The 12,119-nt window shown below is 41.7% G+C and overlaps 1 protein-coding gene across 1 annotated transcript in view; it reads left to right on the plus strand.

The window, feature by feature from the left end:
* PLA2R1 (phospholipase A2 receptor 1) overlaps window positions 1–12,119 on the plus strand; it is a 193,552-nt gene that overhangs the window by 80,577 nt on the left and 100,856 nt on the right. Inside the window, exon 11 of the mRNA XM_077447604.1 lies at window positions 5,560–5,729. Coding sequence (XP_077303730.1) covers window positions 5,560–5,729 — 170 coding nt within the window. The remainder of the gene's footprint in view (window positions 1–5,559; window positions 5,730–12,119) is intronic.

The raw sequence follows: 12,119 nt of genomic DNA on the forward strand, positions 1-12,119 counted from the left end.
GTGGCTAACACCGCTCAATTTGACAGTTGGTAAAGTGGTGTGTGACAACGGTGCCAATCTGCTTAGCGCATTGAAACAGGGCAAAATCACGCACGTGCCGTGCATGGCACACGTCTTAAACTTGGTCGTGCAGCGATTCCTTGTCAAATACCCTGGGGTCCAGGACATCTTGCGGCAGGCAAGGAAAATCTCGGCCCATTTCAGAAGATCTTACACGGCCATGGCTCGCCTTGCTGACATTCAGCGGCGACACCATCTGCCGGTCAGACGTCTTATTTGCGATTGCCCGACGCGATGGAACTCAACCTTCTATATGCTTGATAGGCTGCTCCAGCAGAAACGTGCAGTTAACGTCTACCTGTATGAACTCTGCGAAAGAAACGGTTCTGGGGAGCTGGGTTTTTTTTCACCGCGCCAGTGGCTGCTCATGCGCGACACATGCAGACTTCTGCGGCCATTTGAGGAGATCACCAAACTGGTCAGTCGCAGCCATGGCGCCATCAGTGACATGGTACCTTATGCCTTCTTTCTGGAGCGTGCATTGCGTCGTGTCATTGATCAGGCTGTGGAGGAGCAGGAGCGGGAAGATGAGGAAGTCGCAATGCTGGATGAATTCCCAGGGGGGGCTACTCTATCTGAGACAAGTCAACAACAGGAGTCTGATGAGGAGTCAGAGGAGGATGGTGCCGGGGCGGATGAGCAGGAGCAAGAAGAGCATGCTTTAAACCTTTCTGGGATCCCTGTTGTGCGAGGATGGGGAGAGGAGAATGAAGAGGACGACATTATCCTGGATGATGAGCAGGAGCCAGGCCACCACACCGCTTCCACTTTAGTGCAAATGGGGGCCTTCATGCTCCAGTGTTTTAATAGGGACCCCCGTATAAAAAGCATGAGGGTCAAGGACCAGTACTGGGTGGCAACGTACTTAGACCCCCGGTACAAACACAAAATGGCGGAAATGTTACCGCCGTCGCAGAGGGCTGTCAGAATGCAGCACTTCCAGGCCTTGCTTCGAGAAATGCTGCATTCTGCTTTTGCGTGCGCTGGCAGAGGAGCAATTCCCACTCCCAGAGAAGGATTTGCGGGTACCAATCCAACAGCGCCTGCAAGAAGAGGCCGGTTTGAAGATGTGTTGGTGACTTCGGATATGAGGTCATTCTTTCAGCCGACCCATCGACAGGTGTCATCCGGATCCAGCATCAGGGAACGCCTAGACCGTCAGGTGTCCGACTACATTGGGTTAACGGCCGATGTGGACGCTCTGAGGAGTGATGAACCCCTAGACTACTGGGTGGGCAGGCTTGACCTCTGGCCAGAGCTTGCCCAATTTGCAATCGAACTGTTGGCTTGCCCCTCATCCAGTGTCCTGTCCGAAAGGACGTTCAGCGCAGCAGGGGGGATTGTGACCGATAAGCGTACTCGCCTAGCTCACCACAGTGTTAACTACCTCACATTTCTAAAAATGAATGAGGCATGGATCTCGGAGGAATTCAACACATGTGATCAGTAGACCATGTATATGTCTATAAACAATTTTTGGAATCAAGCACACAGACCTTCTTAATTCATTTGGCTCACTTCCCTGACCCAAAAAAGCACACCGTACTATATGCCCCTACCCTCCTCTTTGAAGAGGTTGAGCGGTGTCATATTTCTACTGGGGCTGCTTATTATGAGGGGTTCCCACCATCCCTGTGCTGTGCTGACTTCCTCCTGGGTGTTCTTATTATGAGGGGCTCCCACCATCCCTGTGCTGTGCTGACTTCCTCCTGGGGGTTCTTATTATGAGGGGATCACACCATCCCTGTGCTGTGCTGACTTCCTCCTGGGGCTGCTTACGGTGCTGCTGTCAGCGCTGTATGTCACGGAGCTGCTGTCAGCGCTGTATGTCACGGAGCTGCTGTCAGCGCTGTATGTCACGGAGCTGCTGTCAGCGCTGTATGTCACGGAGCTGCTGTCAGCGCTGTATGTCACGGAGCTGCTGTCAGCGCTGTATGTCACGGAGCTGCTGTCAGCGCTGTATGTCACGGAGCTGCTGTCAGCGCTGTATGTCACGGAGCTGCTGTCAGCGCTGTATGTCACGGAGCTGCTGTCAGCGCTGTATGTCACGGAGCTGCTGTCAGCGCTGTATGTCACGGAGCTGCTGTCAGCGCTGTATGTCACGGTGCTGCTGTCAGCGCTGTATGTCACGGAGCTGCTGTCAGCGCTGTATGTCACGGAGCTGCTGTCAGCGCTGTATGTCACGGAGCTGCTGTCAGCGCTGTATGTCACGGAGCTGCTGTCAGCGCTGTATGTCACGGAGCTGCTGTCAGCGCTGTATGTCACGGTGCTGCTGTCAGCGCTGTATGTCACGGAGCTGCTGTCAGCGCTGTATGTCACGGAGCTGCTGTCAGCGCTGTATGTCACGGAGCTGCTGTCAGCGCTGTATGTCACGGAGCTGCTGTCAGCGCTGTATGTCACGGAGCTGCTGTCAGCGCTGTATGTCACGGTGCTGATGTCAGTGCTCTGTATTACGGTGCTGCTGTCAGTGCTCTGTATCTCCTGCACCCTCTTGTTTGCCTACCCTGGTCCCTGACCTTCCCTCTCCTCCATTGCCTTCATTAGCTCCATAGTCCTGAATTGTCAGAACAATTTCCCAAATAAAAAAAAAATGCTTGTAGTTATCGATCCCAAATTCACCTCATACATGTATTATGCTATTGTCCAGGTGGTGGGACTACGTGCTACCCCCTAATAATTACCCCGTGGCCGCAAATTCGACCTAAAGGTTTGCGAAATTCGCCTCCCATTGAAGTCAATGGAGCCCGCGGCGAACGGTCGTTTTCGCGAACGTTTGTGCCCGTTCGCGTTTCGCGTTCGCGAAACGTCCCGTCGGAAGTTCGTCCATCACTACTAATAATAACTTATCTAATACTAACTATTAATGATAGTAATTATAAGTATTAAAATTTCCTTTCACATTTCTCTGTTTGTGAATGTAACGAATACAAATTTATCCGAAGTTGCGAACTATCCGAAATAACAAATGCCATATCTAAACTAATTTAGATCGTAACAAATTTATAATAATAAATAACAATAATAATAACAACTTTTTATTATTATTTATTATTAATTAGTTATATTCCATTTGTTTGTCCATTTCGGCTGTCACTTCACTAACACCCCCCCCCCCCCCCACACGGCTGGTCCGGCGGCACTTACCACTCCTCCCCTGGAGTGACAGGGCTCTCCTCCTTGGCAGCTCTCCTCCTCAGTAGCTCTCTTCCTTGGCGGAAAGCGACGGCTGCGGGTCCTGTGTCCGCTTGGCTCGTCTTTAGGCATCCAATAGGATTGCCTAATGCTTTGGCCAATTGGGAGACAGGTCTCATTGACCTGCCTGCTGATTGGCAGAGAGGAACGTTTGTGTGAAAATAGCGAAAATGAATTTGCTATGCAACACAACAGGGGATCGGGACTCAGTGCTCTACGCCCCAAGCCCACCCTATTTTGAAGCCTATTAGAGCCTCTGGATGCACGGGCCACCACTGCCTAAGGGCTTGTGTCAGTGGATATTTGATCGGTGCAAACACACCCATACAAGTCTTTGAGATCCCAATACCTGCTTGAAGCAGGTCAATTGAAGGTTGGAAAGCGGACAACTGCAGGTCAAACTCATCTATCAATTCAGATAGATTTTTGCACCAGTATTTCTTTATCTATTTCAGGACTCTTGTTTTTCAGACTTTATTTCACAGTTTTTTTCTAATTTTTTTTGTCATTTTGTATCAATTGTTTATACACACACAGTACTTGTAATAAACGTATGTGCTTATGCACTTATTTTTGACAGCACACTTTACATTTATTACTACATTTATTGAATCCCACCTATCTAGGGATTTTTTAGTGCAGCAGTCTTTTTACTATATTGGTCAAGCGTACCCCTGTTTTAACTGTACAATAATAATACACGTAAAAATGTGCGTGCCTGCGATACATAAATACTCCCACCCCACTAAATATGAACAACTGATGTTGTCACAGCCTACAGACCATCACCATGGTATATAAATTAAGTGAAAAGTGAGTGAATATTTTCCCAATTCATTCATCAACATATAGAAAGAGTAATAAATGAATGAATAAATATTACACAAATTCATAAACAATCATTAATCAATAACCGTGAATAATGAGGGTGCAAAAATAAATAAATAATGAATAAATAAGTATTACACAAATTAGTGAATAAATAGTGAATGAATAAATATTAAACAAATTAATAAATAAGTGCCAGTGGAAAATAAATATGAAAAAATAAGAAATATATAAATGATCTACAAATAAAACGGGGATCAGCACATTTTGTTTGGTGAAGGAGGACTGCACATTTGACTAACATCATTCAAAAGAGTTATTCCTCTCACTGAAAGGAATTTGGTTGGACTGTCTCACTTTGGGTTGTGGGTTATTGCTTCACACTTTTTATGTATAGGTGTTTTATGTTTTATTTTTAGATCATTTATATATTTCTTATTTTTTCATATTTATTTTCCACTGGCACTTATTTATTAATTTGTTTAATATTTATTCATTCGCTATTTATTCACTAATTTGTGTAATACTTATTTATTCATTATTTATGTATTTTTTTACCCTCATTCTTCACGGTTATTGATTAATGATTTTTTATGAATTTGTGTAATATTTATTCATTTATTTATTACTCTTTATATATGTTGATGAATTAATTGGGAAAATATTCACTCACTTTTCACTTAATTTATATACCATGGTGATGGTCTGTAGGCTGTGACAACATCAGTCGTTCATACTTAGTGGGGTGGAAGTATTTAGGTAGCGCAGCCACACACATTTTTACATTTATTGACTTTTTGGATGCGTATCACATCCTGGTAGCTGCAGCTTTAGTAGTGTGGGGGAATAGCTTTTTTCTTTTCTTTGGGTTAGGAGCGCAGTCATTTTTTATTTCTTGTTTTAGTTACAATAATAATACTCCAGTTTATTAAAAGTAAGACAAAAGGGCAACTCACATCTTGGTAGATCAGATGGGCATGTATAAAATGATTGTGGTCAGTCTTCTGGCTCTCTTGGATTGTTCTGGTGGAATAAGGCTGTGGAGCTGTGTGAGTGGAAGATTGTATTTTATTTGTAAATTGCCCTTTTTCTTACTTTTAATAAACTGGAGTATTATTAATTCTGCACTTAGTCTGGCGCCCCTCTGTATTTTCCTTTTATACCTACAGAGCTGCCTGCTTTAATCTAAGGGTGCTGCCCCTGGTGCTGCTTACAACCATTATCTTACACCATGAACTTATGACTTATGGACTGTTTATCTTTTTACGATTAGTATTGCACGTTTCTATTATGTGACACCTCTTAAGCGCCACTATTTCCTTTTATTTTATTTTTTATTTCAATTCATCTGAATAATTTCAGAAGCATCTCAACAGAAGCCCAAAGCTCATTGACACAGGTTCCAAAATATACCTATTACATAGCAAGATTTGTGATCTAGAATTGATGCTCAGTGATGTCATCTTTATCTGTCCATAGGTTTGAACAAGCTTTTGTTAACAGCTGGATATTCAGAAGAATAATACCTGGGGATTATTACTTTTGGATTGCTTTACAAGATATCAATGGCACTGGAGAGTATGCCTGGACAGCAGATGGCACAAGGCAAACCCGCTTGTCCTTCACAAACTGGAACATGGGACAACCCAGTAAGTGCAGTGATTACTTCCTTGAGTAGCCCTGGGAACAATAGTACAGAGCTTTTACCGAGAATAATGAGTGGAGTCATTGCAGTGAAATTCATGCCAAAATTTCGCCCAAGACATATGTTTAAATTTCATTTTAGGTACTGTCACTTTTCATTTTTATTTTACTTTTTTGTCTGTTTTAATGGGGCTGATAGGGGGATATTTTTTAATAGGTCTGAGGTAGTTAATAGGAGCTATGTAAAGCCCAATGACCCCTTAAAAATGACCAGTTACCTAAATTTACCTTTCTAAATGGACTCCTATGCGGTTTGCAAAAAGGGTGAAATGTTGCTGAAATCTTTAGATTTTTTATTGAAATCTGGAAACTAAAATTTATTGGACTGGAAGAAAGAGCAGAATGAGCAGATGAAACTACTAGGATACAAAAAAGGAGGACTTTAACGACTGCCACTCAAAACCCCAAAATAAAGGAAAAATACACTAGAATGTAATGCATAAAAATATACAAAATGTTATTGATAATTCATTAAAAACAGTATTTTTATACCGTTTTTAATGAATTATCAATAACATTTTGTATATTTTTATGCGTTACATTCTAGTGTATTTTTTATTTACTGTGGGGTTATGAGTGGCAGTCTTTAAAGTCCTCCTTTCTTGTATCCTAATAGTTTCATGTAATCCTTTTGGATGCGGTGCCACGCTATCAAACTGTGCTTCATACGGTATTTCAGTAGAATGAGCAGAGATAGGGAATTATCAGTTTGTTGCTGCTCCTACATTGTCCAATCAACAGGCTCTGGGAGGAGAGGAGACAACACTGTACTCCTTAAGGGGATAGTTCACCTTTACCAAAAAGCAGCCTATGCAGATAAATGACGTCTGTAGACAAAAACAAGCTGCGTGGCTTTGACCAAAGTTAAATAATGTCCTTGGTATAGGTGTAGACCATGACTGGAAAACTCAGAGGATGTTGTTAAGAGACTCCTAGCACTTATGCCCTGTACACACGACCAGTTTTCCCATCGGAATAAACTTTGAAGGTTTTTCCGCTTAAACTGTCTTGCGTACACAGGATCACACAAAAGTCCAATCGTTAAGAACACGGTGACGTACAACACGTACGACAGGACTAGTAAAAGGAAGTTCAATAGCCAGGAGCCAAAAGCCTTCATCTCGTACTTGCTTCAGAGCATGCGTTGTTTTTGGTCCGTCGGAACAGCATACAGACGACCGGTTTCCCCGATAGGAATTGATTCCATCGGAAATATTTAAAACATGTTCTACTTCTAGGTCCATCAGAATTTTCATTAAAAAAAAGGCAGATGAGGCATACACGCAATTGGAATATACGATGAAAAGCTTCCGTCTGACTTTTTCTGTCGGACATTCCACTCGTGTGTACACGGCATTACTGTTCACCTCTACCATCACAGGTTCAAGCTTCTTCTCCGATTCAGACTCCCTCACATGCAATTTTTCTCCCGGATGCAGTAGCTCTGAGCTCAGCATTTGAGAGCTCACTCCTGTGATAGTGAATGTGAACAGTAACAGATAGGCTAGGGTGACCAGGGCTCAAGTCCCGACCAGCCACCTGCTCATCTCCTTGCCTTCCCTGGCTGAGTGATCTTCTTCTGCTCCCCACCCAGTAGTAGCCGGGGCCCGGAGAGTAAGACTTGACTGGCTGAGAGTCGCTAATTGCCGCCTATACTAGTTAAAAAAATAAAAATATGTCCCTGGATTTAATTTAAAAAATCTGGTCACCTTAAGCTAGGCTTCTCTTAGCAACAGCCTCAGCAACATCCTAGGAGTTCTCCGGTCAGGTTTCTTGAGGTGCATAAATGACTAGGGCATTACCTAGGGCATTATTCAACTTTGGTCATAACTGCGCAGTTTGTTTTTCTCTACAGTTTTCCACTTTTGCAGCCAAATTGGGATAACACCTACTTTATATTTGTTACGTGTTTCTATTAACATAGCATAGCTTAAAAAAAATTATACATGGCTGGTTATCTTTTTAAGTGCGCTTTACTTGCTTGAAAATCCTTACATGCTCCCCCTGCTTTGTAATGTTTAGGATGTATCTGGAGCAGCATTTTCACTTAGGGGTGTACTCACTTTTGTTGCCAGTGGTTTAGAAACGAATGGCTAAGTGTTGAGTTCTTTTTGAGGGGACAGCAAATGTACACTGTTATACAAGCTGTACACTCACTACTTTACATTGTAGCAAAGTGTAATTTCTTCAGTGTTGTCACATGAAAAGATATAATAAAATATTTACAAAAATGTGAGGGGGTACTCACTTTTGTTAGATACTGTAACTGTCTGTACTGTGCTCACAGTTCTTCATTATCAAAATTGTATTTGAGCACTGTCCTAAAAAAAGGGTTAAACATTTAGAAACCACCCTCCTGCATTGTATATTAATGTGGGATAGCTCAGTCTGTGTAGGGACAAAGACCATGAGCAGAAATTTAGATTTAGCCATGACACTTTCTTCTTAGAAACATCTAAAAGGTAAAAAATATTTTTTTTTTAGGTATGCTGTGTGAATGGGAACACATAACAAACATATTGTGAGGTTTTCTCAAATTTCATTGCAAAAGTGGTAATATCAAATACAAGTATCACTGATAAGTATCCACTGACAAGTATCACTGATCCCAGCGCTCAAAAGGAGATGTTCAGAATTAAAATTAAAGTGGAAGTAAACCCACTTTTTTAACTTTTACCTACAGGAAAGCCTATAATAAGGCTTACCTGTAGGTAAAAAAAATATCTCCTAAACCTGTACGGTTTAGGAGATATTCCCCTCGGTATGCGCCGCTGACTGCAGCGGCGCATGCACACAAGGGGGTTCTCTCCGCGAAAATCCGGCAGCGCTCGTCCGGCCGGATTTAAATCTCCCGCGCGCATGCGCGGGAATGACGATATCGCGGCTCCGGCCACTCACAGCGCCGGAGCCGCGATACCCGGAAGAGACGCCGAGGGAGCATGTCGGCTTCCTCGGCGTGGATCGGGCGAGATGTCGGGGCCTCGTTCTAAGGTAAGTATTTCATAATGAGCTAGTATGCGGTGCATACTAGCTCATTATGCCTTTTGCTTTGCAGGTTTTAAAAAAAAAAAAAAAAAAATGCGGGTTTACTACCGCTTTAAACTACAAGCTGCTATCATAAAAAACTAAATTATCAAAACAACATATAGTATCACTTATTCAGAAAATACTGAAACGTACAGTTACTTTATTGACAGCGCTAAACAATTAAATATGAGACAATCAGAAAATGAAAATTAGAAAGTTTATAGATATCAAACAATGTGGCGAGTCTTAGATTGGGAATAGAGTGCTCCACTTAGTTCCTAAACGAGGAGAAAAAGTCCTTTTCAAAACAATCCACCACACCGCTCTATCCAATGTGAAGCTTCGTGCTCAGTGTCACTCTCAATGGTAATGCACTTACCCCCTAACAGGGTTATATACAGGCACTTCTAATTATGAATCACTCCGGATATTCAAAGCCAAAACCTCCAAATAGGACTCTCTCCTCACAGCACAATTTGTGGATGTTTCACATATGGAAAAAATCAAAGATACAATCCATAGTGCAAAACATTTTAATAGGCAATCTCATACATGCTCATTAAAAACATACGTACAATATGGATAATATCATGTCACATTGAATATCGTCAGCAGGGCATGGTTCTAATCTCGCCACAGTCCGGATTACAATGATGGAAAAAAGTCTCGGTGTCAGTGGCGAGTCCCGGGAAGACCAGCTCTCCTGCAGCGATAGTGAACAGCTGCACGGTCACGCCCATACGCGTTTCATCATCACGTCTTCGTCTGTGGGCGTGGCCATGCGGCACAGAAAATTCATAATATATAGCAAACGGACCACTCCCCCGGCCGGCCTCCTCACCAATCACATCACGCAGACTGCGGAACCTCTTATTCCAGAGACTCAGCCAATTCCAAAGCAAGCTACGGAACAGCATAAATCCCATGTTCACACACAGTCTACGTGCATGTTCGTTTTCATAGCCATACACAGATAGATTATATATAGATAAAATATGTACACGTACCAAACAGTACCGGAATGGTAAGTACATTATACACCAAAAAATAGCAAGAAGGACGGCAGACGGATCACTCCCCCAGCCGGCCTCCTCACCAATCACATCATGTAGATTGTGGAACCTCTTATTTCAGAGACCCAGCCAATTCCAAAGCAAAGTACGGAAGCCAAGTTCACTCACAATCTGCGTGCATGTTCGTTTTCATAACCATACACAAATAAAAATACATATAGAGAAAATATATACATTATACACCAGAAAGTACTCATAAAACACTGCATCGGTGAAGCCTGCATTGCATCAGAGAACCAGCACATAGCCTCTTATCCTAATGATGGCATTATTCCTAATTTTAAAGACACCCATTATGTTAACAGATAGTACACCGACGCTGACAATACATATTTCTCATTGTTATCGCAGCGCCAACGTTGGCGCTACTCTAAACTATTTAATATCATCATGACATACTATATACCCCACAACGTATAATAATAAATATAAAACAGATAAGAAAAAAGAGGAAATACAAAACTAGCAATAAATCTAAAACCAGCTTATTAGTGTCGATAAAAAAAAGCGATATCAATTGCAAATGTTAGGACTCCAGACATAATTGTAAAAAAGAAGAAGGAAACCCAATAAAAATATTTTGTAAATAACTGAGTCGTGTGTATATGTATATATATATATATATATATATATATACATATACATATATATATATATATATATATATATATATATATATATATATATATATCAGTGGGAGCTACTAGGACACTCCAGGACATCTTATCAGTAGTCACTGATAAAAAATTCAGGTCTAGTTCGATATTCAAACCATTAGGGCTTAGAGTGTTGGTCAGAAAAATCCACTCAGTCTCACGTTTAGATACCTTGCGTACCAGATTACTACCCCTCCACGAAGGGAAGATTCTGTCTACGCCCCAAAACTTAAGCTCACTGGGGTCCCTATTATGTTTACGTCTAAAATGTAAAGAGACACTATGGTCTTTATATCCCATGGAAATATTGTAAATATGCTCGAACACTCTTTTTGACAATGTTCTCTTGGTCCTACCAATATACATAAGCCCACAAGGACATTGCAACGCATACACGACATGAGTAGTCGTGCATGTAATAAACTGTTCTATTTTGAACACTAGACCATTCCCTGTAGATGTAAATTGATCAATACCCCTCAGATGTCTATATATGAACTGAGGATTGTGCGGAATCACATCCCTAAGTGAACGATCCAATTTGAGGACCTCCCAATGCTTTTGGACTATAGCTTCTATATCCTTGTATTGCCCGTGTAGGGTACTAATGAAACCCCATTCGTGTTTCATCTCAGGATCTTTCACCTTCGATTGCAAACACATTTCTTGGGAGGTCTCAAGAACTTTATATAAGTCCTGATCTAGAGATTCAGATGAATACCCTTTCTCCTGAAATTTTTTTTTAACTAATAATGCTTGCGTCAAATAATCATCATCTAAAGAGCAGTTTCTGCGGATACGCAGAAACTGCCCTTTAGGAATGCCACGCAACCATAAAGGGTGGTGACCACTCTGAATGGGAATATAGCTATTCCTGTCAGTAGGTTTGAAGAAGGCCTTAGTGGAAAGAGTGGTACGTTCTTTCATTATCGTTACATCCAAAAAGTGAATTGTATCACTACTCCAATGAAACTCTACATTGATATTGTTCTTATTTGTATTCAACCCATCTGAAAAGGACTTTAAAGATTCTTCTGACCCCTACCAAATAAAAAATAAATCGTCAATATACCGCTGGTAAAAAATTAGCTCCCGTCGGCGACAAGAAAAAATCCACTTGTCTTCCCATTGACTCATAAAAAGGTTGGCGAGACTCAGCGCGAATTTAGCGCCCATCGCCACACCCCTCCTCTGGCTATAAAATTTACTGTCGTACCAAAAATAATTGTGTGAGAGACAAAACTCTAAGGTCATTTGTAAGAACTTTTTATGAATATAAGGAAGATCATCCCTCTGACAGAATGCCCAGTTTAATGCCCATAGGGCATCTTCATGCTGGATAATTGTGTAGAGGGATGATACGTCGGCTGTGACCAAAAAAAATTCTGATTCCTCCATAAATTCTACATTACGTAAAAGTTGCAAAAAATTGGTAGTGTCTTTCAAATAAGCTCACGTATTCACAACAATCATTTATAGATAATGATTCAAGTATTGTCCCACTCTGGATGTTACCGAGTTTATCCCATTTACAATTAGCCTGGCAGGGGGTTCAGTTATATTTTTATGAATTTTGGGT

Source organism: Lithobates pipiens, unplaced genomic scaffold (genome assembly GCF_037356315.1).
Source record: "Lithobates pipiens isolate NorthernLeopardFrog02 unplaced genomic scaffold, aLitPip1_a1.2 Scaffold_22, whole genome shotgun sequence".
NCBI lineage: Eukaryota > Metazoa > Chordata > Amphibia > Anura > Ranidae > Lithobates > Lithobates pipiens.